Genomic DNA, 25,535 nt, shown 5'->3' on the forward strand with positions numbered 1-25,535 from the left:
TATACTTTGTTATCATTTCAAAATATACATTATAAATAAACATTAAAACAAATTATTTTCATTTTTATTTAAAAGTTTGTGTGAAATTTGATGAATTTGAGCACCTGTGCGTGTGAAAAAAGATGGGGGGGGCTTTTGTTTTGTCCTACCTGTATCGTCCGGGGGGGGGGCTTTTGTCCTACACTCAACCTGGCCAATTATTTTTGTAAATTAAAACCCGCATAGAAATTAAGGAAGTTTAGTTAATAATTTGATCAGGTATGATTATAAACCGTGCATTTTTAAAACAATATGAAACAATAGCGGGTAAATACACCGGAAAGTTGTGATCGTTTGCACTGAATAGGTTAAAAATTTATCTGTCAACATTAAATATCATATTTAACTCCAATTGGAAATAAATCATTAAAAATGTAAAACAGTGAATAACGACTGACAAGACAGGATATGAGCAAATGTGTTTATTTAGTTCTCTAAAATATCAATGTTGTTACAAGGAACATATTAGGAGTGACATTAGACAAAAATATTTGAAAATTTAACATTCTGGTCGTATTAATGTGTTTAGTGGTATAGTATAGACAGACGTATAATAATAATATAGTGTCTCCGGTGTAGACAAGCATTTGTAAAAATTTGCTATGGATAAGCAGAACGATAAAACAAATGCTTCTTCAGGAAAAGCAGAACTAAAAACCGATGAGATACATGTGAGTGAAAGTGAAATAAAAAGAGAAGCTGATGAAGAACAAGAGGCTGAAAAAGTAACAAATAAGGAAAGATCTTGTGAGACTTCAAAAAGTGATTCATTAAGGGTAGGTATTGACAATAAGAAAAATATGTTGTTTTTTTAATTTGAACTTACTCATGTACAGAGTTTTATCAACAATGAAAATCAAATTTGATGAAATAATTGATGATTTATACATTCAGACGTTTGAATCGTGATTTATACTTAAACACGGTATAGTAATAAACATTTTATAAGATTTTTAAAAGATATCAAATACCTTTAAGTTAAATGTGCAAGAATATGTATACATATAATTACCATGGGTGACGAAAATAGTGAGCGTAAGTTCATTAGCAGAGCAGGATGTATAATGACATGTCCTAGCAAGGCGCTATGTCGGACCGTATATGGCACGGACCAAATGTGGCACACCTGTGATATATTCGGTTCCTATTTGTCACATGTGTGATATATTCGGTTCCTATTTGTCACATGTGTGATATATTCGGTTCCTATTTGTCACATGTGTGATATATTCGGTTCCTATTTGTCACACCTGTGATATATTCGGTTCCTATTTGTCACATGTGTGATATATTCGGTTCCTATTTGTCACACCTGTGATATATTCGGTTCCTATTTGTCACATGTGTGATATATTCGGTTCCTATTTGTCACATGTGTGATATATTCGGTTCCTATTTGTCACATGTGTGATATATTCGGTCGAATATGGCTCACTCTTCAGCCGAAAATGGAACATAAAATGTGCCATATTCGGTTGGATTGAGTTTTTTTTCACTTATCAAAATTGTGCATAAAAATGTAAATTCCAACGTATATGGATTGTTTTTTACTTAAAAAAGTTTGTTTTGCATAATACCGTTTATCATTCAAAAACCTAATGACGGAATTGTAAATACCATAACTGCCATCTTCATCACCATCATCCATTATCATCAGCAACATCATTATCATCATCATTATCATCATCACAAGTGTATAATAAACAAATATTTCACCGAATTTTTTTAAAAGTGTATAATAAACAAATATTTCACCGAATTTTTTAAAAGTGTATAATAAACAAATATTTCACCGAATTTTTTTAAAAGTGTATAATAAACAAATATTTCACCGAATTTTTTTAAAAGTGTATAATAAACAAATATTTCACCGAATTTTTTTAAAAGTGTATAATAAACATATATTTCACCGATTTTTTTTAAAAGTGTATAATAAACAAGTATTTCACCGATTTTTTTTAAAAGTGTATAATAAACATATATTTCACCGAATTTTTTAAAAGTGTATAATAAACAAATATTTCATCTAATTTTTTAAAAGTGTATAATAAACAAATATTTCACCGAATTTTTTAAAAGTACATTGTATATAATAAACAAATATTTCACCAAATAAGCGCAAAACATAATTTTATGAGTATCGTACTGCAATATCCCTGTAAACAAGAATATGTGCCGGTATTCCCCTTGCACTAAAATATGCTGTAGCTGCTTGAACAAAAAAAAATGATTCCAGGGCCCCTTCATAAATCTACAAGCTATACATATTTATTTATTTCGATTATGAAACACGTTTTTTTTATCTTCTATTAATCACTTTAGAGTCCGCCTCCTGGAACTAACCAGTACTGGTATCAAATGTGGAAACATAGTCGTGACCACAGTTAATTGGGCTCAAACCCATAATCGTGGGATTGAGAGGCAAACACCTTTGGCCATTAGGTCACCACTATCTGTTATCATTGTATCATCCATACTTTGTGATTCATCAGGAAAAAATCACATCTTGCTAGAGCTTTAATGGCACATATGCTGCAACCATGCAAAAACCAAACGTAGAATGCATGTTTAAGTCTGTCAAACAGTTTGTTTGAAACAGCTTCAAGGCGTTCAATCGTCATTTCAACATTTTCAAATATGAGGTATAACATAACGTTTAAGAAGCAAGTAATTAATGTTAAGTGAACATAACGCCATTCATACTATCCTTTCTCGTGCGCACCACTGTAAAATTATACATCTGGTTTGCATTTGAAGAAAATGATGAAAATGTTCAAAAATCGTTTTTTCGTGATTAAAAAGTTTTTAGATTGAGTCTTTTTATCAGTAAACCGGTATGTTCTTATCAATTTTCATCCGATTTCCTTCGTTTTAATTTAAATGTATGTCTTTGTAATGATGTATTTTTTTAACATTTGCTTAATAGTCTGCGATTCTACGTTATTTTCCCCTACGTTTTGACGTCCATATCTGATGCGAATATCGTACATCATCGCAATTAAGATTGTGAAATAAAAAAACTCAGCACGGTGAATTTTGCTATAATTTTTCAAGCATGTAGTGAAATAGTGAAGGAAAATATTTATGCGATAAAAATATAAGGTCAACGCGTAAGATATTTTACTATGACAGCTTTAAAATAAAATTAAGGGTGAATAAAACGTTATATATTTGTTGACGTCAATAGACGTTGAGCTTCAAAGAACTGACATTTACAAGCTTACTATTGTATTCAGTAATTAATAATTATGATAGGCCTACTTTGAAATATATATGTATGTTCTTATTGAAATGTATGCGCATATTTAATTTTTAACCCGATTGTGACTTTTATTTTTGGTTTTCTAATTTACCAATTGAGGCGTGATTTGTTTTGTTTTTTCGGGAAAACAGATTGGGCACTGCTTTAAATTTCATTTCCGGAAAAATAAAATTACAACTGGAAAAACAAGATTCAAACATTTAAGATTTAGATATGTAAGTTATACTTTCAACACAGTGAGTCTTTTAGCATGTTAAGAAGTCGTGAATTCAATAAAATTAAAGGATCAACGCGTAAGATACTTTTATCTATTTATGCTATTACTTTTTGAATATAAAATAAAGAATGGGTAAAACGTAATGATTTTGATGAAGTCAAATGTTTTTCTCAAGAAAAATTTCATGACTTTTTCGATAAATGGTATAATTCCAGGAATGAAAAATGTTCTTTAAAAAGTAAAAATCCTGTCAGCTGCCTGCATTTCGATGAACAATTTGAAATTATATACATGCACAACAGACGACGGTCTGCAAATCTTACTTATTAAGTTGGTATCAATCTCAGAAAAACTGAAACCAATGGATATAAATACCTCGAGGAACTTGAAGACAATTCAGAATATTGAAAGATAAAATTAAAAAGCCCGTCTAAGTGGAATTAATACAAACATAAATCTTGAAAAGAATGTCAGAAAAAAAGAATGAAAAGGCTGGCACAGTCGCAGTGTCATCATGCTATGTGTATCTCGGTACTACATTAACTTCCATGTTATCATATACAATGTATAACAATTTCGAATAGTATAAAATATAAATCAATTAGTAGGAAAATTCTGAAATTGTCATTTTTGGAATTGATATGATTGTATTTTTGTTATACGAAAAGTAAAAAAAAAATAAAGCCAACATTTACGTTTCAAAAATGTATGATCAACTGGAAATAACAACGATTTTAACGTCGGTCGTCTTAATCATATAAATCTAGCAGACATTTAAGGTAGAACACCCCTAATGGGCACTATAAGGAACTGTAAAATTTATAACATAGGACAGTTATGTGCCTTAAATGTCACCTGTATGCAAAATTTAAACAAAATTTACCGTGTGGTTTATGAGTTATGGACATTTTTCTGAACTAAAACTTTGCCATTAGAAGGGCTTTTTTTCAGAAATGAGGAAACTCTTAATAATCTATAATATCATCATTATGAAAAATGTTTTCCTATTACTCATTGTAAAGAAACAAATAATGACATTTAGGTAACAAATTAAACAAGCAAAATGATTGTTTTTTAAACGAAATGTTTTTAATATGTATAAAAATGTCACCCTACCCCACCTACTTTTAACACTTATTTGACCATTTTCCTATGTAAAAAGCCTTATTTGAAATATCCTTAAAATTTTCCACAATGAGGGGCTGTTTTCAAAGTTTGCCTAAATTTTCTTAAATGTATATTGGTCGGTCTTGCAAAATATAAAATACTTTAAACGTGTAAACTTTGAAAATATCTGGTAATATTTGCTATTAAATTTGGCATTATTTAGTAAATAAGTACCTACAATAATTATATAATTGAAATGAAACACTTTTTTCTTCCATTAGGGATGTGAGAGATTAATAAAAAATGTTAAAATGAAAAAAGTAAGATAAAAAAAGTTGCCCCTTCTGGGGTTTGAACCCACGCCCCACAGTTTCAATACACTTTACAGTGATTCTAGCCTATTTGAATATTCTTCAAAGTGGAGATGTGCATTAGGGGTGTACTACCTTACTTTTAAACTTTTCTACACATATTTATCCCAGCAATCAGTTATTATATTTTCTCCCGTACAAATAAATTGTATTCTTGCACTAAATTGAGACTCAGATTTAAAGTAGGAATCACACTCTCATGCTCTGGTTTTAATTTCTCACGTATTTCACATAATTACAGATAATATTATTTATTTTAATATGCGTTTACCAGCGTATCGCTGTTTGGGGCGTTCATTTCTCGATTCGAGACGAAAGACATGTCGATTTACTGGAGCATTTTGCATATGAAATTCAGATTGCCTTATATTGAAGAGGATTATGTAGGATCTTAAATTTGTGTGATTTGTTTCCTGCACATAATACGGTGCTATAGAGCCTATGAAAATAATCACTTTATTATTTACATAAACACCTTTGTGTGTGTGTGTGAGTGTGTGTGTGCGTGTGCGTGTGTGCGTGTGTGTGTGTGCGCGCGCGTGCGTGCGTGCGTGTGTGTGTGTGTTTTTCTGCTAAAAGCAAACTGTATACAAAAAATTGAACACAATAACACGAACATTATACATCATCCGCATTCAATGGTAACATTAGTTGCACAAGTTATTTAATAATTATATTTTGTATTTAATTGAAATATACAGTATAACCTCTACAGAAAAATGCCCTTTGTTGCTTAGAGTGGTTGCTCTACAGATGTAAAATGTAGTGGAAATCCTTAGATAAACAATGATATTTTGAGACCCCCTATGTTATACTGTATTAAAAAAAGTTGGTAAGTAAGTACACTTAAATCCGAGTAGAGTATATGGTGTTTCGTATTCGAGTCTGCAGTTTTTTTATTTAGAATGATTTTTGCTGTCAAAATAGTTTTAAAGTTTGTCACATAAGTGTTCATTTTTTTTAAATTTATAAACCAATTATCATAACATTTTTGTGTCGCCTCTACGGAGTAGTGGCGACATATAGGGGTCACTTCTCCGTCGTCTGTCTATCCGTCTGTCTGTCCGTCCTTCACAAAACTTGTCCGGACTACTCCTCATAAACGTTACAGGAATGATCAGTACCAAGTCTAGTTGTGCATATTGTCAGCATTTTCCGGTTCAATGATTTTTGTCAGAGTTATGGCCCTTTAATAATTTTTATTTTTAAAGTTTGTCCGGACTACTTCTCTGATACCACTGAGGCAATTTCAATGAAACTTTACAGGATTGATCTGTAGCTCAAGTCCTTGCGCATATTGCACGGGTTTTCCGGTTGAATGATTTTTGGCCGAGTTATGGCCCTTTGATAAAAGTGTTTTTTTTCTGTATGTTGCCAGATACACAAAGCTTGTCCGGACTACTCCTCATAAACTACTGGTGCAATTTTATCCAAACTTTACAGGAATGATCAGTACCAAGTCTAGTTGTGTACTGTCCGTCTTTCTGTCCGTCTGTCACAAAACTTGTCCCAACATGAAATTGGCCATCATGAGGCGACACATGTGATCACTGAAAGCTCTTGTTATTCCCTGCGGTATGGAGACCGCAGGGTATTGGTACGCGTTTAACTTTTGAGGCATGGAGGAGCACGTGACCTGTTTTCGGTACATGGAGGAGCATGTGATCTGTAAACCGTACATGATTGGTTAATTGACCTTTCGAAAACCTAGCTAAATACCGTTTGCCGGTACGTTACGGATTTACCTGTAGGGAATTAGTCCGAATTACAACTTATTAAGAACAAAAAACTATTACGTGATATTTCTAATTTTCTTTAAATATTTTACCGTTTAAGGTGGAAAAACGTGAATGACGTGTTTGAAAATTACCAATGTTTCTTTACTATCTATCTCAAATTTTACAAACAATTAATTGTTTATACTGAAAATTTACAATATTAAAATATTCGTAGGGGCATCTGCCATAATAAAAAGAGATATTTTCTGCGTAAACTTGTGCGTTTACTTTATTTATTTTTTGCTCGGAATAATTCTTAAAATGGTAGGCCTATTTAATCATTTTCTTAAAAAGAAATGATTGTATTATGTTCGACCTTCTCCGGTCTTCAACGGTCACCAGTTTCCAAAGACCTTCTTCTATATTGATCGTTTATTCAACTGTCAACTATATTCCTATATTCCCCCCCCCCCCCAAATAATGTTGAAAATAGTTAAATGAAATATCTGTATATCATTAAAATGGTCACCGCAGGAAACCATTTTACTTGTAAGATTAATGTATTGCACAAACTAAAAAATGGTAAGCAAAAATACCTGTTTTTGTATCTTGAACAGTTTGATTTTAGATATTCTTAATTACTTCTGAATTTCATCACTTTTTTCGGCACATTTGTATGTATATCTATTTTGATTGCATTTTTAATATGTGTTTTGACACCGGGGCTCATCTGCCTGTATGTGATTTTATGAAAGTGTTTAAAAGCTAAAGTAACATGAAATAAATATTCTAACGGACATAAGCTAAGCGACTAAATGTTCTTACTTCCGTTATACACTTATATGCGATTCTTACTTTTTAACGCTGAAATTAGTTATTTCACATAATAATATAGCAGTTTTTACTCTTTTATTACAATCACCAAATTGAAAAAAATAAAACTGAAATATGTATGAGGCTGCATCCAGCAAACTGGAAACATATTGATAAAAAGCCTTGTCGGATTAAACATTGTAAATTTGCTCATCTAACATATGCATTTCAATGAGAAAATAATCAACAATTTAAAAAATATACTTCATCAAGTCCCTGTGTGATTTTAAATGTTCGACGTTATAAAATTGTTCTCTTGTATATTCTTTGAACTCCAACGTCTATTGACGTCACCAAAATCATTACGTTTTATTCACCCTTTATTTTATTTTAAAACTATTATAGCAAAATATCTTACGCGTTGACCCTATATTTTTATTGCATAAATATTTTCCTTTATAATTTCACTGCATGCTTAAAAATTTATAGAAAAATTCACCGTACTGATCTTTTTTATTTTACATTTGTTATTGCGATAACGTGCGATATTTTCCACAGACACTTGGAGTTTGGAGCTCAAAACGCCTTTAAAATCCAAATAAAATGCATATTTGTCAATCCCAGCACATGTACTGATCATATATATAAAAAAACTTAATATAAGCCGTTTTGAAAAAAAATCATATTTCAACATCTATAGTATTATTATAGATGTTGAAATATGATTTTTTTTCAAAACGGCTTATATTATGTTTTTTTTTATATATATGATCAGTACATGTGCTGGGATTGACAAATATGCATTTTATTTGGATTTTAAAGGCGTTTTGAGCTCCAAACCCCAAGTGTCTGTGATATTTTCAACAGATTTGTACGTTAAAACATAGGGAAATTAGCCGTAAAATCGCAGTATATTTAGCAAAGTTAAAAGAAAGACATCAATGTAAAGGCATACATCTTCTGAACATTATAAAATTTAAACGGAGAAAATCGGATGAGAATTGATACAAACAAGCCGTTTTATTGGTATAAAAGTCGCAATACCTACGCCGCCGATAGAGGGCGATTGACGTCGTAGTAACGTTTTTTCTTTACAAAATAATGTTGCGGAAGTAAAGCTTACAAATCAACATGTTTGCATACCAAAAATCATCAAGCTCTGAGATGTTGTCAAATTTCGGTCGGAAAGTAGCGAGCTACCGTAACGTCATCTGTAAAGTACGATAAGATAAGATAAACTTAAGATAAAATGTAAGATAAGCTTACACGTTTTATGTTCAAATATTGTTGATGCCACTAACGACACAAGTTGACTATTTCCGATTTCCGATTTGACCAAGTCAAGGGCAATTTATCTGGCATGACTATCGGTATCGACAAGCGAAATCCCAGATGCACAATAACATAATGCTGACCAACGTTCATGTAAAATTCATGTATAATTTCATGACCCCTAACTAAAGTATTTATGGAGCAACACTAAATATTCCGAGACGGACAGACGCACGTACTCAGGCACAGGCGCACGGAAAAGTAAAACGTTTACATCCCTCCTTCCCCCTCAGAATGGGAACATGACAAGTCGATATTTTATCTTCAAGTCAATAAATATTAATGTCCAAAATATTAAGCACATATTTTCGACAAAGCCAGATACAGTGACATTTTACTGCAAGGCGGTGTGGACAAATATATATCTGATTTACAATGACGATGATGATGTATCATTGATGAAATTGATGTTATTGTTGTTGTTGTTAATGATGATGATGTATTATTAACGTTGATGTAGGTAGGTTAAAACGGCGTTGATAATGTTTGTTTACTGTGTAAAATGTGTGACATATACGCCAGGCATTTACTTCCAAATTAATTAATTCTTAAATTAATTCTTTGAATATTATTTTGGCGGGTAGTACAACATTATAACATATATTAACGTTAAAGACAAATAGTGAAACGTGTTTTTGTTTTCGGCTGATGATCAGGTGTTCTGTGCAAAGCATACGACAAAAGTTATTGTCTTAAATCTAATAGAAAATTTTGCTCCAAAAAAGTTTTCATTTTGGCTCAGTATATTTGAAAAATGTTACATTCTTTTTCAATTTACTACTTTTCCCTCACAGTTGATAGCAATAATAGTGTAATATTATGATTTCATTTCGTCTGTTGCTTATGGTGGCTTATTTGGTACACTTTGCGCATTGCGTTGTCGATAGCGACAACACAACCTATATCGTTATCGCCTTTTCGTCTTGTCGCTAGCGAAACGCACCAAACGGCGCATTGTCGCACTGTCGTCTTGTCCTGTCTCTAGCGAAGCACGCCAAACGGCGCGTTGTTGTGCGGCGCTTTGTCGCGATGTCTCCCAGTTGCTAGGCCCGTCTCCAATCCTTCAATTTGAGCTGAGCGATAATGTGAAATGCATCGTTAGCGACAGTACGACAATACGAAAGTTCGACAACGCGCCGTTTGGCGCTATGGCGTGCTTTCGCTATCGACAACACGACGCACAAAAGCGTTCCAAGTCAGCCACCATAGTTGGTAGCAGAGATCTGTTTCTCCTGAATAGTTTATAAGGTTACTGGAAAGCTGTAGCGTAGATGACAGACTATATTGTATTTGAAGATGTTTTTATACAGAATTGTATATGTTCTTATTATTACGAATAAGATTAACTATCGACCTAAAAACGTGCGAATTTTACTATTTTCAGCTATTGAATGCCATAAAGACACACAATTTTGAGCTCGTCTCTACCATATTGGAAAATAGTCCAAAACTGCATATTGATATGGGGGACGATGTGAGTACACTTCTGTAAAGTAGCAAAGAAATTATATGACAATGTCCGTTTTTTTTAAAATGACGACAAAGAATAAACATTGATGAATTTAAAACTTGAATCATTCGACGAAAGAACAATTTTAAAGGCGTAGTCATGTCTGCATAAACATTAACAGAATCATAAATTATGTTTAAGAACTGTAAGGCAAACTTTTTTCTATAAACCCTTAGCCTGCGACACGTGCAGACTGAGGTCAGCTGTCACCTCTTTACTGTCTGATCATGGTCTGCACTGTTCGCTATTAAGACATTACTTTTTTTAAAAGATCCCTAAAAATGAATGGATGTGTTCATCTTAAAATATGGGAAAGTCATTTTAAGTAATTTAGCTTGGTAAAGGTTTATCTAATTTATTCATAATAGGACCAATCATATCAATGAAGAAAATGAAACACGCGATATTTCTCTGTAATTTTTGGCTTTGTATAAGATACTTTTCTAATTTTTCTAAAGCGTTTGTCAACATTACTCAAATTCCAAATAGCATTTTATCATTTCAGGTAGGAAAAACGCCATTGCACCATTTGTGCACCTTTGGACGCAGCTCAGAAGTAGCGCTTTGTCTACATCGAAAACCAGATGTCAATAAAGTGGATAAAGTGAGACAATCTTCCTATTATTACAGACCGATTGCGGAAACAAAATAACATTATGTGTCTTACATACACAAATTATAAGATTATCTGTAATGAAAATGTCATAAAACCTGCTATTATTAAATAACAGGAATGTAGTTATGAACTTGCACTTTCCTTTTACATCGAACACCGATTTATTTAACATGATTTCACAATTTTGAGGAAAACACATTTACACAAGACATTAGGTTTTTGAATTGTAATACAAATGTATGCTCAATTTGGTTAGTATTATACAATGTGTGCTAGGAATTCATTTATTATAGTTTTAACACAAATGATATTTGCAGCAGGTTCAATAAATTTATCTCGCGTTTGTGTTTCAAATCTAAACAGTCTGACCGCTTTTATAGAAGGTGTTTGGCCGGCCCTTGAAAAATTCCTCAACCACAAGTAGGCCTACAGCATATACTTTACATTATTGTCTAGTACTAGTTGGTTCCAGGAACGGATTCGAGAGTGTTTCAATAAGCTTACAGCTATCAACACCTTCGAACTCAAATACATTTGTATAAACTAGATAAAGCAAGTAATAAAGCTTTTTAAACAAAAAATCTGATATAAGTTTTCTGCGTGTTCTTGTTTTCATCACGTTAAATTTGTATATTTTAGATTGGATGGACGCCTTTGCATCATGCCGCAATGAAAGGTTACACGGAAGTAGTTAAGCTTCTTGTTGACGCTGGTGCAGATGCAAATAAGCCTGACGCAGTAAGTTATACACTTACTGCTATAAATTCTTTAACGATGTACATTGTAATCCTTTTTCAAGTAGTGTGCATTAATGCTATGAATACATATACATTAAAGATGTAAAATAAATGCTGCTGAAGATGAGGGCAAGGCCGAAAGCTAAGGCAAATTTAAATTAGAAACAAAACAAACAAAATTAAAAATGCATTTTTTGTTATAAAATGTCAACATTAACACTGAACAAAATAGGATGTAGAATATTTTTTCAGCAAAAAGGTCGCACACCCCTCCATCTTGCAGTTTGGAGAAACCATCAAGAAATAACGGAATGTCTAATACAAAGTGGGGCGGACGTTGAATTTGGAGATCAGGTTTGCGTTTATACATACAGAATAATTAGTGGATGATGTGTGTTTCAGACACGTTTTCCTATCTGTTAGAAAAGAGTTTTGTTTATTAAGAGTTCAAATGAAATGGTATCATGTAGGAAAAACCCTAAACAAAAGCAAAAACCCTACATTTTCTCCAAGCAAAAATAATTACTTTAATTTATTATCTTTTTGTATTTTCTGATCGCATAATATACTATCCAACGAATTATAACGCATTTAAAGTTTAAATGTAGCTTTGGCTTATAGAACTGTCAATAAATATCATTTTAATCAATGAAAATTGCTCGGCTATTTTCGTAAAGCTTCGGATAATTGTGATCGGAATTAAACGCCGCCTGACACACATTTGTTATTTAGACTTTCTGACAAATAAAGTAAGAATGTTGACTCTAGGACGGACGAATTTAGGACAGCCTACGATTGATAATCAATTTCTACCATAAGTGACGGTCTTATAAGTTAAGCACCACGTAAACAAATCGCTATTTTTAGCGATGTCGCTATGGCCACACGTATAACACAAATAAATATTACTGTCGAGTAGTGAAATATTATATACATGTCGGACTGTTTGGGCGAGATTTTCGCTAAATTATTTACATCAGTGTTAAACAACAGGTTTACCGTGAACAAAATATCTCGAAATTAATAAGGATTACAAACCTTAATGGAAATTCTAAATTGAAAATCATTTGCTATGCTTCAGACTGTTTTCATAAATCCCCTGTGGTAACACGCTCGTTTAGGAAGTGAGAAGTCTGGGGTTCAAAATCCAGTCATGGGAACTGTTGATATTTTTAAGTGTCTTTTTACCGATTTTACCATTCTTTCTTAAGGAATTAGCCACAATATGCAAGGATAAAGTGTAGCTGTCATAAAAATGTACATAGCAGATTTCATAATGCAAGTTAGAAACTCGTTATGCAAAGTCCGTATGTATCAAACTCAAACTGTTCTAGCAAAAAATCTAAACGCAGTCGCTGCAACTCGGTGCCCTGCAAGATGAATTATAGTATATCAAAATAAACTTATACAGGAAATTACATACAGATATACAGTACGATTTAGATTGCAAAGATCAGAAAATACCACGGAGTACATTCTGTTCTTTCTTGCCATCAAAATAATTATGTAATATCGCTTGTAGTGTTTAAATAAGGCTTGTTTGGAGGATGATGAGAACACAATTTCACGTTAATGTTGTTAATGTAAGATTTCTAGCCAAAATAAATTATTTGTTTTTTAATACTAGTAATCATTTTATTTATGATGATGAGTAGTAAGTGTCATTATTTTGTGACATGAGTTCTCTGTTATAATACGATACGATGTATTAAAGACCCGTTTCCTTACAATCTGATAGGATGGGAAAACAGCAGTAGACTTATGTAGAAACGAGTTTATGAAGAACAAGATTGAAACAGCCGTTCTCTCTCAAAACAACTCTAAATATGAGATCCGGTCAGTATTTAAAGCTACTATCCCACACATTGTAGTTTTGGCGTTTTTGAAATAAAATGTCAAACAAAAGATAAAATGTTACAATACATTTATATGGACCTAGATGATTAATGAATCTATTGTTCGACAAAAATGATCTAAGTTAAGTTTTTGCAATGTTTATCAAGCTGTAATTTTAAACCGTTGCAGAGTTTTATTTTGTAAATATTAACTTGGATTATAAACACACCCGTTAAAACTGGTTGCAAGTAGATCTCTTGGTTGCGGGTAGAATAGATGTGTTTTTTTTAAATGTGAAGTGTTTTTATCGTGCAATCGATTGCTGCACAACATGTCATAGAAAATTTTAACTTTAAAAAAAACAAAAAAGACTACGAAAGCCTAATAGTGTCAAATAAAATAAAAAAATAAAAATGCAAAGGCGTTAAATTAACGCAAATAAAGGCGTTATCACGCTAATCAAAAGGCGTAATGACTCGAATCAAAGGCGTGATAACGGGAAAGAAGGCGTAGCAACGCGAATCAATAGGCGTAGTAACGCGAAAAAAGGCGTAATAACGCAATTAAAACGCATTATAATGCCAATTTAAGATAACAATAATGACTATTTAACGGAAATAAAGGCGAATCAAAAGGTATAATAACGCGAATAAAAGCGTTATAACGCGAATTAAAAGGCGTAAAACGCCTTTATTCGCATAATAACGCGAAAAAGGCGTAATAACGCGAATCAATAGGCGTAGTAACGCGAAAAAAGGCGTAGTAACGCGAACCAAAAGGCGTAATAACGCAAATTAAAACGCATTATAATGCCAATTTAAAATCATATTTATATTAACCAAATGGCATTGTAACACGAGAAAGGAAGACCAATCTTGATCTGCATTTATTGATTAAGATATAAACTCGTATAGAATAATATAATATACATTACAATATACATTCCAATAATGTTAACTATTTGTCAAACAATAATGAAGACTCTTTGATATTTGCCAATATAAGGTGACTTATAGGGTTTACATATGAATTCACAGTAACTGTATTTACATTAGTTACTCTGAATTCACATGTATCTCATCATAATTTTTACACATGTCACTATGGTACTTATCTTATCTTATCTTATCTTATATCTTATCTTATCTTATCTTATCTTATTTTATTTGTGCGTCATATGTTCAATTATCTACGGATATGTCCTGTATAACTACCTAATAACCTGTAGTATCTTCTAATTATATGAATATCGTTCCTAATTTAGCTATAGGTAATAGACTTTAAGTAAAAAGATTTGGAAAAACGTAAGGTATAAGTAACTCACATTAGGGTGAATTAGTAATAGAAAGAGCATCGAAACACGAGGCTATCTGATTTGTACGAGGGGGCGTAGCCCCAAAGTATTAATCAGATTGCCGAGTGTTTTAATGTTCTTTCTCTTTTGTATCATAGTCAAACATAAAAACACGTTCCCTGTTGTCACAATATGAAACCCCGGCAAAAAGGGACCAATGAACGAACATCTTAATATGATATTTCTGTCGTTTTCCCTTTCTCTGCCGTCACAATATGTAAACCCCAGCAAAAATGAGCCAATCAATAGGCATGCTCAGGGGTGCGGGTAAGTAATACCTGCACTCCAGTTAACGCACTGCGCATGTATATGTATACGATTTAACTCTGACACATTTTCAACAGATAGGTCCCCAAACTATGATACAATATCTTAATTATTGACACGTATGCTTAAATGGGCGATAGTGTTTCAGTTAAGCCATAATTATGCGACATTGTCTTCTTTGTAGAAAATTATCTATAGTTTAATTATATTAATTATAGTTGGGTGATAGTTAACCTCTAATCTGACGAAAGCATTTTCTAATAAAACATTAAAGAATCAGAATGTGGCCTTAAGACGTATCCGTACCGAATTGAAAAGAAAACGTATATCTTGATCAACATTGTTCTTCCTTTACATTACTAGGCCACTGATAGGAATTTATATGGTATTAAATTAACGCCTTTTGTTTTGCGTTATTACGCCTTTTTGTTCGCTATTATACGCCTTTTGATTCGCCTGATAACGGCCATTATTCGCGTTATTACGCCTTTTGATTTGCGTTATAACGCCTTTATTCGCGTTATTACGCCTTTTGATTCGCGTGATAACGCCTTTATTCGCGTAATTACGCCTTTTGATTCGCGTTACAATGTCTTTATTCGCGTTATTACGCCTTTTGATTCAGATTTGTGAAGTTGGCGGCCTGGTGGCCCAGCGGCCTAGCGGCGTGAAGTTGGCGGCCTAACGGCCTTGCGGCCAGAACTTAAAAAAGAATACGAGTTTGGCAAAGAAATTAAAACGACTCTTAATTAATTAAAGATTCTGTCACATTTGACTGAAATAGGGCTATTCCCCGGGGGATTAGTCAGAACGCCGCCATTACAAGTCTTCAAATATTTTGCCGATGCCATTTGCCTCCTCAGCGACGAGCACGCTCCGAGGGGAAGTGAGAGGCTGTTTAGCCAATGTAGTTGTAGTTACATTTATATGAGTGTCAAATCAAATGGAATCAAAATTTATTTATATCAACATATCACAAAAACATAACCTATGTATAGCTTTTGACCGACATACAATTCACATTATATTTTAGCACCCTACAGACGCCTGATAACCACTTTTAGATTTTTAGTGTTTATAATATTTATTTAAACATAAGTTATTGCAATTTATATGAAATTACATTAAATAACAAATGTTTATTGAAAATACTCATTCCTTTTGCATTATTTTCATTTGACCGCAGTTCTGTCAGACTCTAAGCCCCTAGTGAAAATGAACAGCTAAACTAATTCAATTCAAATTTAATTCAAATAGTTTATTTTCGTCTCATCACATGTACAACTTGTATCATAGTTTAGAGACCTTCCTGTACGCCCCCTCGTACAAATCAGATAGCCTCGTGTTTCGATGCTCTTTCTATTACTTATATACGTGTGTGGTCTTTATTTTAATTAAATAAAATTACACATATCAATACGAAAGACAGTTATCTCTTTCTGTCTTTTTCTTTCTTCCAATTTGCTAAATATTTTACCAGCATTTGCTGAAATACGATAATGACACCATGGTCAATATTTAAATAATACACAAGATATGTTTAGATACATTCATAAATCAAAGCGCATCTGAAGTTAATATTCGCTGTGTTTCTGGTGAACAAAGGCAATCTTTATAATTTTAGCCCATAATCGGTAATAGTAAAAAGGCAATATACAAGTTGGATGTTCATTATTGTATTCATTTATCTATTTCTTAATAAGTACAGTTCTCAGTTGCATTTGTTTCCAGGTTATTCGAATATATTAATATTACTTCTATTTTAATTGTTCTTGAATTATATATATATATTCGGTGAATTATACATAACCTCGGTGTGTGTGGGGGGTATTCATTGATAACAGTACTAAAACCGTGAGTACTGTGAGAGTGGAGTTGCAATGTGTGTGTACACAAACGTTTACAATCTTTGTCTGAATACTGTACTAGGATGATAATTGATAACAATGCGAAATAAAGTTTCCTTTTAAAAGGAAAGGCTTGCACAGTTGTGCCTTCATCCCAACCCTTTAAAATTGTGTGTTTTTTTGGTTTCAATTTATTATCACATTTTTTTTAATTACGGTATTTGTATATCATAAAGGGTTTATTTAGTTGGTTTTTTTTTTTTTTTTGGAAAACCGAATATTTTTTGTCAAAACGATTTGAAATCTATTCTCTATTGTATAAAACTAGATAAATAAAGAAAATGATCAATCGTAAAAATACTAACGTGATACTGAAGGAAAACAAGTGTGCACATTTCATTTCCCCTTTTTCGCAGCGAAATCATTCCTTTGCTTTATAGATAAGTAAATGCACTTACGTGGTACCAATTAATAAGCATGTATCAACTATGTTACACGATCACAAATAGACGATATCAGCACCAAACTCCTCACAGCTCTTACGTCACGCTTTGCTACTTTAACTGTACAGATTAGGGGAAGTAACCGCTGCGAGGAGTTTGGATCAGCACGTGATATGCATGGGCTATTTTTAGATTACCTCACCAAGAAGTTCAGTAGATCTAAATATAACTCGATCATGGTGATTTGGTAAGCAGGATCACCCTTTGAAGACTAAATACTACTACAGCGTATAAAACTAATACAGACAAAAAACAATTATTAAAGAAACTAACTTTTGCGTCTTGAAAAACAATTGAAACGGAACAATTTCGTTTATAATTTATTACGGTTTAAACCGATAAATCAAGTAAAAATAGAAATCCTATTTATATAAACAAACTGGGATTACCGAAGTAACTAAAATAGCTTAGATTTCCGTAATATTACTTCGTCTGATTCCGCAGTATGACGGAATCGCCCGAATTGTCATGATTGCAATCGGAACTACATCGGCTATTATCATTAATCCGAAGAGTGACGGAAAAGGCCGAAAAGTTGCGATTGGCACGATTGCGGCTGGTTCCCCGTTCAACCATGCACCAACAGATGTAAGCAGGAAACCACCTAACCGGAACAAGTTTTCCATATGAAATGGCTTGCAGCCGTGGCTGCAAGCCAAAAAGGTAAGGCAAGCTGATGCCTTATGACACAAAGTAAAACGTCAGATTTTTATGTGCCTTGATAGCGCAGTAGGCAGAGCGACCGTTTCAGCGTTATATTCGAATCATGGTTAAGTACTATTACATTTGGCTGTCTTATGTATCTTTCTTATTTGACCGGTTTTGTTTCAAATAGTTACAATTTTGGAGAAAGCATTATCAGAAATGTAAAAATATAATGAAGTAAAGTGTGTTATATATTGATCCATATATTCAAATTATAAATTTTTCGTAATCGTAGTGCGTTTAAATAATCTTCATACAGAAATAATTTTTTGCGAATCGAATCTGTCTTGCATTGATATTCAAATGGTAATTTAACTGACAGTCTTACCTACTGCGTTAAGTGGACAGTTGGCAAATTTGTAGTTTTTAGCTCGACTATTCGCAGAATAATCGAGCTAATGCAGTCACGTCGGCGTCCCTGTAGTTAAAGTTATATTCCTGGTCAAATTCATCAAAACAGATTGTCAAATTAACGCCTTATTGTTGTCAAATGCATTATTTAACTAGTATTGACAAAGTTTTCCAACTTAGAAACGCTCTCCGTAACATTTCTGACCATTCTAAAAAATGCATTTTCTTATTTGACTGGGTTAGTCAAATAAGATTTATATTTTGGCGGGAAGCCCTTCGATTATTTCCGTAAATGTTCGGATCTGAGTCACGTGATATGATTTACCAAACCAAAATAATGGCGGACAATACGAAAGGTGTGTCACGTATACGAGAAATAAATTTTGAGATTGGAAAAGGAAAAAGCGAAAAGTGGGAAGAAACTGTGATTTAATTCAATCAAGGATATACTCCGGTAGTGATTCAAAGCGATGAAAAGTTCTAAAAAGGGTAATTAAAACCAAAAGCGACCGTGAAGTTGTTATCTGATTGACAGGTGAGGTGATCATCGTTTTTGTTTGCATTTAATTTTTTCTTGGTCTTAGATCTACTTATAGAAAAATTTCACCTACGAATATATAAACACAGATATTGTGTTATAGTTTTTACGATGGTTTTGACTTATGATAAAGAAATTAAGCTTGCCGATCCACGTCTGTGTATCAAGTTTTCGTTCACTGTAATTTTCGTACCAATAAATTGTTAACAATAACAGGTTAAATAAAAGATCGGCTGAGCCTAATCCTTTACAATTTTATGGCGTATGTTCATTGTAACCATTGTAATATCGTTTAAGATGACCAATCACTATCTTTTAAGAATCATTTAAGACACAACAAAATTATATTTAGAATAAATTTTATTTTCCAATCACATTTTTTACTGTAAGCAGTCTGTGCGAAAGTCCGTCGGTCCTCGGTCCTGGCCGAAAAAAAATCATGCGGTCCGAGATAAATTTCCTCTCCGTCAGTCCTCATGTCCGAGTAAAATTTCAAAAAGTTGAAAATATTAATGACCTGATTGATAACAAGTACCCCGTGATGCAAAGAATTTATTAAAAGATATTGACAAACCTTAACTCTATTTTGTACATGTCAAATAAATACCAGTCTGTCTTCAAAAAGTTTCATCAACAACGGTAAATTTTGCCGTAAATTACAAATTAGAAAATTTTGTTTTACGATGCCAATTGAAATAGCCGATGAGTAACAATCTTAAAATAATGAAAAAATATTTAATTTGATATAATCAAAATCAACAACAAGTAGATTTGTGAATGTTTCTGCAGGAAACAGACAAATTTTCAATTGTCACATATTTTCGCGATGTCGGTTTTTATAATTAAAAAATTCGTAACCAAAAGGAAGATATGTTTTATTAAAATGTGTGTCATAACACTTAAAATGTAGTTTAGGAATTAAAATTACTAAAGATATTGTTTACTTTAGTTAAAATTGAGGTATTTACCTGTATGTGTTTGTCACATAAAATGAGTATTTTCTTATGGGAGGGGGGGGGGGGGGGGGGATGGAGTGAATCTGGAAGAAAAGAGCATACTGGTCTGATGATGTAGGGTTTTTGAAATTATATTTCAAATCTTTTCAATCACTTTTATGGTACAGTGTTGGGACATATTACCATTTTCCTGAATAAGCTTTTTCTCTGTTCAAACTCCAACTCCCCAACCCCTTACTCTGCTCATATACATCATAATCGTCAACTGCATAAGTGCAGCAAAGATGGCTTTAACATATTCAAAGTGATCTGGAACTCCTACATTTTTGTGCTTGGGAGTCCCAGGACTCCTACTTTGAAAATTCTATTGAGAACCCTGCTTATTTAAGTTATTTCATATTGTCAGCATCTTCTTGTGTTTCTATATGATGGTCACACTAATGATAGTCACACTTATTAAAGAAAGACGATCATTTTTACATTGAACTGAGTTATTATACAATAATGCTTGAAATGTCTGGTCCGGAAAAATATCACCCGGGCCGGAAATAAACCTAAGGGTCTCGGTCCTTGTGGCCTGAAAAAAAAATTGACTTTCGCATAGACTGTGTAAGCTGTAGTAACTACAATGCTGTGAAATAGATTAGCCACATGTGTCTCAAAAAGGGTTAGAACTATTGACTAGCAGAACAGGCATTTCTTCAAAGCATGTTCAACTATCAAGGGTAGTCCTATAAATGTGACGTCCTTTGATTTTGAGATATTTTTGCTTTTGGGCAACCTTGACCGACATTTAAGCAATAACAAGCCCGTAAGTCTGATATATTGATCTACTATCCAGGGTTGTCGAATCTTCAAAGAAATAAAGTAGAAAAAATAAAATGTTGTCTGGAAAATCGCACAAAAATCAATATTTTTGTCTCATTTGAATCATTTTTGCAGTAAAATTTCAGCATTTCACAATTTGAAAAATAATCATGGACAATAACCATAATTGTGCTGGAAACGTTAGATAATTCTTATTGACAACCCTTCTTCCTTATAAGCAGTGCAGCAATTCATGTATTGTAATTGGTTTGAATAGTCAAGATTTTAGGCCATGGTACTAGTATGCTATATTTTCAATTACAGAAATAAATCAATTTCATCGTCATCATGTGTTGCAATACCACTACCAGGGACATCAAAGATGACCTGGACTTCAGTGCATATGCAGAGGAGAGTAAGTACACCATTTTTGTCGAAAGTGACAGGTTATAATAATACCTTTCAAAATTGCTATATAACTATATACTTGCATAACTAATTTACTTATATAATTCATATAAAAACTGATTAATCTTATATTTTGTTTGTTTTGGGTTTTACGTCACATCGACACAGTATAGGTCATATCGCGACGTTCCAGCTTTACTGGTGGAGGAAGACCTCAGATGCCCTTCCGTGCATTATTTCAGGCACGAACGGGCACCTGAGTAGAACCACCGACGTTCCGTAAGCTAGCTGGATAGCTTCCTCACATGAAAGAATCCAAAGTCCCTGTTGGGATTCGAACCCACAGCGGTGAGGGGCAAGTGGTTTGAAGTCAACGACCTTAACCACTCGGCCACGGAATCTTATATACTGCTGAATTCATGTTTTTTTATTAGTTTATTGAACCAATTAATGGATATATACATGTCAACATGTGATCCATATATATCATGATCAGATATTCATATGATTTAAATATTAAACAATAATGACATTTTTTAAGTGGCATATAATACTGTATTAGAAGAAGAAGAAAAAAACATGCATTACATGGTTAATTTTGGTCCAATTGAAAGATTTTGGTGTCATCTTAAATGATGAGTTTGATATTTGTATGACTCCATAATATTATTATAGGTAATTGTTCACTGAGGTGAAAAAATAATAGAGGGTCATTATAGGTCTTAAATCCACTTGTGAAAAAATATATATGAGCCGCGTCATGACAAAACCAACATAATGGTTTTGCGACCAGCATGGATCCAGACCAGCCTGCGCATCCGCGCAGTCTGATCAGGATCCATGTTGTTCGCTTACAAACCCTATAACAAGTAGAGAAACTGATAGCGAACAGCATGGATCCTGATCAGACTGCGCGGATGCGCAGGCTGGTCTGGATCCATGCTGGTCGCAAACGCACTATGTTGGTTTTGTCGTGACGCGGCTCATATATGGTTTTTGGAAAGGATTCTGTTATATAGTCAATTCTCAGACCATACAACAAAATAGTTACAGATTCCTCAAAAGTGGAGTATACTTTCTTAGTTACAATCAAACATCATAAATTACTAATTTCTAGCTTTTTTTTTCAAAGCTATTACATTCTATGTCAGATTGCTATGTTGGCATACAATTGCATTATTTAAATATTTTGAAATGTATCAACATGAAACTTGAAAGACTTGCTTATCAGGACAAAGTGTAATTGTTAAACAGGGGAGCATACATGTTCTTATGAAAGCAGTCATTGAATTTAGCACTGGCCTGGTGGCCCATGGCCAGTGAAAATTAGTTTGGGCCAGTGTAAATTTTAAGAAAATGTAGTTAAATATATAGTAGAATAAATTCAAAACGGGAATTGGGGCCAGTGAACTCAAAATCTTAAATTCAATGACTGTGAAAGCAATATTTTTATGCCACCGCAGCATCTGCGATGCGGTGGCATATAGCGATTCATCTGTGTGTGTGTTTGTTTGTGTGTGTGTGTGTTATATAGATTATATAGTGAACTTAAAAAATCTTCTTGTGAAAAACAACTTGTCCAATTTCAACCAAACTTGGCAGGTTTGATCCTTGGGTGACGGGCTTCCAAAGTTGTTCAAAGAATTTCATTCCATGCAGAAATCTGGTTGCCATGGCAACCAAAAGGAATTATAAGAATAAATTAAAAAAATCTTCTTGTAAAGACCCAAAAGGCCTAGAGCTTAGATATTTTGCATAAGGCATTGTCTGGTAGACCTCTACCAAGATTGTTCAAATTATAACCCTGGGGTCAAAATCGGCCCCACCCCGGGGGTCATTGATTTTCACTATATGTACATATAGTAAAAACTTAAAATAACTTCTTGTAAAGACCCGAAAGGCCTAAAGCTAAGATATTTTGCATAAGGCATTGTCTGATAGACCATTACCAAGATTGTTCAAATTATAGCTCTGGGGTCAAAATCGGCCCCGCCCCGGGGGTCATTGATTTTCACTTTATGTACATAAAGTAAAAACTTAAAATACCTTCTTGTAAAGACCCAAAAGGCCTAGAGCTTAGATATTTTGCATAAGGCATTGTCTGGTAGACCTCTATTCAGATTGTTCAAATTATAGCCCTGGGGTCAAAATCGGCCCTGCCCCGGGGGTCATTGGTTTTCCTTATATGTATATAGTAAAAACTTTATAGTAAAAAAATTTCTTTTAGCAATTGACAAATGCTAGTGGTTAGATATTTTGCATGAAACATTGTGAAGTGAACTTCAACAAGATTGTTCAAATTATAGCCCTGGGGTCAAAATCGGCCCTGCCCCGGGGGTCATTGTTTTTCCTTATATGTATATAGTAAAAACTTTATAGTAAAAAAATTTCTTCTAGCAATTGACAAATGCTAGAGGTTAGATATTTTGCATGAAACATTGTGAAGTGAACTTCAAGCAAGATTGTTCAAACTATAGCCCTGGGGTCAAAATTGCCCCTGCCCCGGGGCAGTAATTTTCTCATTATGTTCAGAAAGTAAAAACAGAAAATAAAACAAATCTTTTCTGAATGGGAGAAAGCTACAGCTTAGATATTTGACTTGAAATGTTGTTTGGTGGACCTGTATCAAGATTGTTTTGAATTAAACCCTTGGGGTCAAAATTTTGCCTTGCCCAAGGGGACAGTGACCTACTTTCTTGTCCTTTGATGTACAGCAATGAAATTTTGACCATTAGCACAGTTTTAGTTGTAAAATTGAACTTTGATGCCAGGTGACCTAGATTTTGATGATGTGACCTACTTTCTTGTCCTTTTATGTACAGCTATAAAATTTGAACCATGTGTACAGATTAAGATGTTAAGTGAACTTTGTTTTCAGCTGACCTAGATTTTGACAAAGTGTCTTACTGTGTTGTCCTTTGATGTAGTCATGCAATTTAGGCTGTGTGAAATATGACCATCAAATTCACTAGACTCAAGTGAATTGATATATTCCTACTCTGATCTTTTATTGAGTTAACAACAGATTTAACCACTAGTCTGATAATAAGAATTAGATAGGTCAGGGATCTATGCATTATGACAATCTTCAAAATTGTATAGAAACAAAAAAAAATCTGTTTCTACACTACTATTTAGTGTTGTATTAATGCGGTGGCATAGCATTTTTCTCAAATGCAATCTTGTTTTAAGTTATATCCCTTTTAAGTTTTAAACTAAGAATTTTTAATAGACTGGTGTTATCACTGCATGCAATACTGCTGTATTTGTTGTTAATAACAAGGGCAGATTCATGTCCAATAGTAAATGTTGGTGAAGACTGAATATATACAATTCTTATGTAGAATATTTTTCGCTAAAATGAAAAGGAATTCCACAATTGATTTTTTTTCTTCTAAATCTTAAGCAAGTTATGGTTTAATCTTCAGGTAGCACTAAAGAAAGCCAATAAAATCCTTTTGGAGTTGAATTGAGACACAACCATTCATTTCTGGTTTAGTTATAAAACTGCTACAGACTATAAACTATTCATGGTAAGTAAACAATTATTATATATTTGATTTTGTTTGAATGTTTGATATTTTTATATGATTATTCTGTTGCTCAAGAAATATTTAGATAAAATTCTAGATAGCAATACATAATTGTCATTTGTTGCAAGAAAATTAATGCATGTAAGATGTTTTGATGCATAATGTGGAATACTTCATAGGTTTATGGTAAGCATTTTATATGTAAAATAAATGTTGAAACGCTTAGTAATGTTTCATAAAACTTGTTGAAGGCTGACTTCTTTGCCATTTTTTAATGCATGCTTATTTGTCTTGATATTTTATTTCAGGGAATAATATATTTTAGTGTCTGCATCAATCTTATAGTTATTGAGCATGAATGGATTCTGTTTTCAGATGATGGAATACACCAATGCCTAGTACAATCATGGCCCATTAGAAACCAGAACAAACCATGGCTGCAAAGGAAATAAGATGCACATAGTCTGAAAGATCTGGCTGGTGTTCTGAATAAGATGACATAATATCTCAACTGCAGGTATGTTCTCATCAGGTACAATAAAAGAAATTTATATTGACAGGGTTTCCCCCTGGAGCAATTTTAGTTTGCACACCACCAGATTGGCCAATCAAAAAAGTTGAAGCCAATAGCTCCAATGTTGGAACCATTAATTCTGCAAAGGAGATATGTCTATCTTTGTTAAGATATGCTAGCAGTTTGGAGTGAAA

At 33.2% G+C, this 25,535-nt stretch overlaps 1 protein-coding gene and 1 long non-coding RNA gene across 2 annotated transcripts; both read left to right on the plus strand.

Annotated features, from left to right (window-relative positions):
• Positions 1-230: 230 nt before the first annotated feature.
• LOC132714347 (26S proteasome non-ATPase regulatory subunit 10-like) lies at positions 231-13,639 on the plus strand. Its single transcript, XM_060697197.1, has 6 exons — positions 231-815; positions 10,244-10,333; positions 10,875-10,973; positions 11,625-11,723; positions 11,975-12,076; positions 13,461-13,639. The coding sequence occupies exons 1-6, from the start codon at positions 642-644 to the stop codon at positions 13,611-13,613; spliced, it is 717 nt and encodes a 238-aa protein (XP_060553180.1). The 5' UTR covers positions 231-641; the 3' UTR covers positions 13,614-13,639.
• A 5,076-nt stretch (positions 13,640-18,715) lies between these two features.
• LOC132714346 (uncharacterized) lies at positions 18,716-25,370 on the plus strand. Its single transcript, XR_009623552.1, has 4 exons — positions 18,716-19,120; positions 21,211-21,301; positions 24,723-24,827; positions 25,203-25,370. It is a non-coding gene; the product is annotated as an uncharacterized LOC132714346 (long non-coding RNA).
• The last annotated feature ends 165 nt before the right edge of the window (positions 25,371-25,535 follow it).

The sequence above is a fragment of the Ruditapes philippinarum genome, unplaced genomic scaffold, assembly GCF_026571515.1.
Source record: "Ruditapes philippinarum isolate M1 unplaced genomic scaffold, ASM2657151v2 ctg5473_1_1_1_1, whole genome shotgun sequence".
Taxonomy (NCBI): domain Eukaryota; kingdom Metazoa; phylum Mollusca; class Bivalvia; order Venerida; family Veneridae; genus Ruditapes; species Ruditapes philippinarum.

Coding starts and splice junctions, on each gene's coding strand:
- LOC132714347 (XM_060697197.1), top strand. CDS start 642: ATGGATAAGCAGAACGATAAAACAAATGCTTCTTCAGGAAAAGCAGAA. Junction 816..10,243: donor CAAAAAGTGATTCATTAAGG/GTAGGTATTGAC, acceptor TACTATTTTCAG/CTATTGAATGCCATAAAGAC. Junction 11,724..11,974: donor ATGCAAATAAGCCTGACGCA/GTAAGTTATACA, acceptor ATATTTTTTCAG/CAAAAAGGTCGCACACCCCT.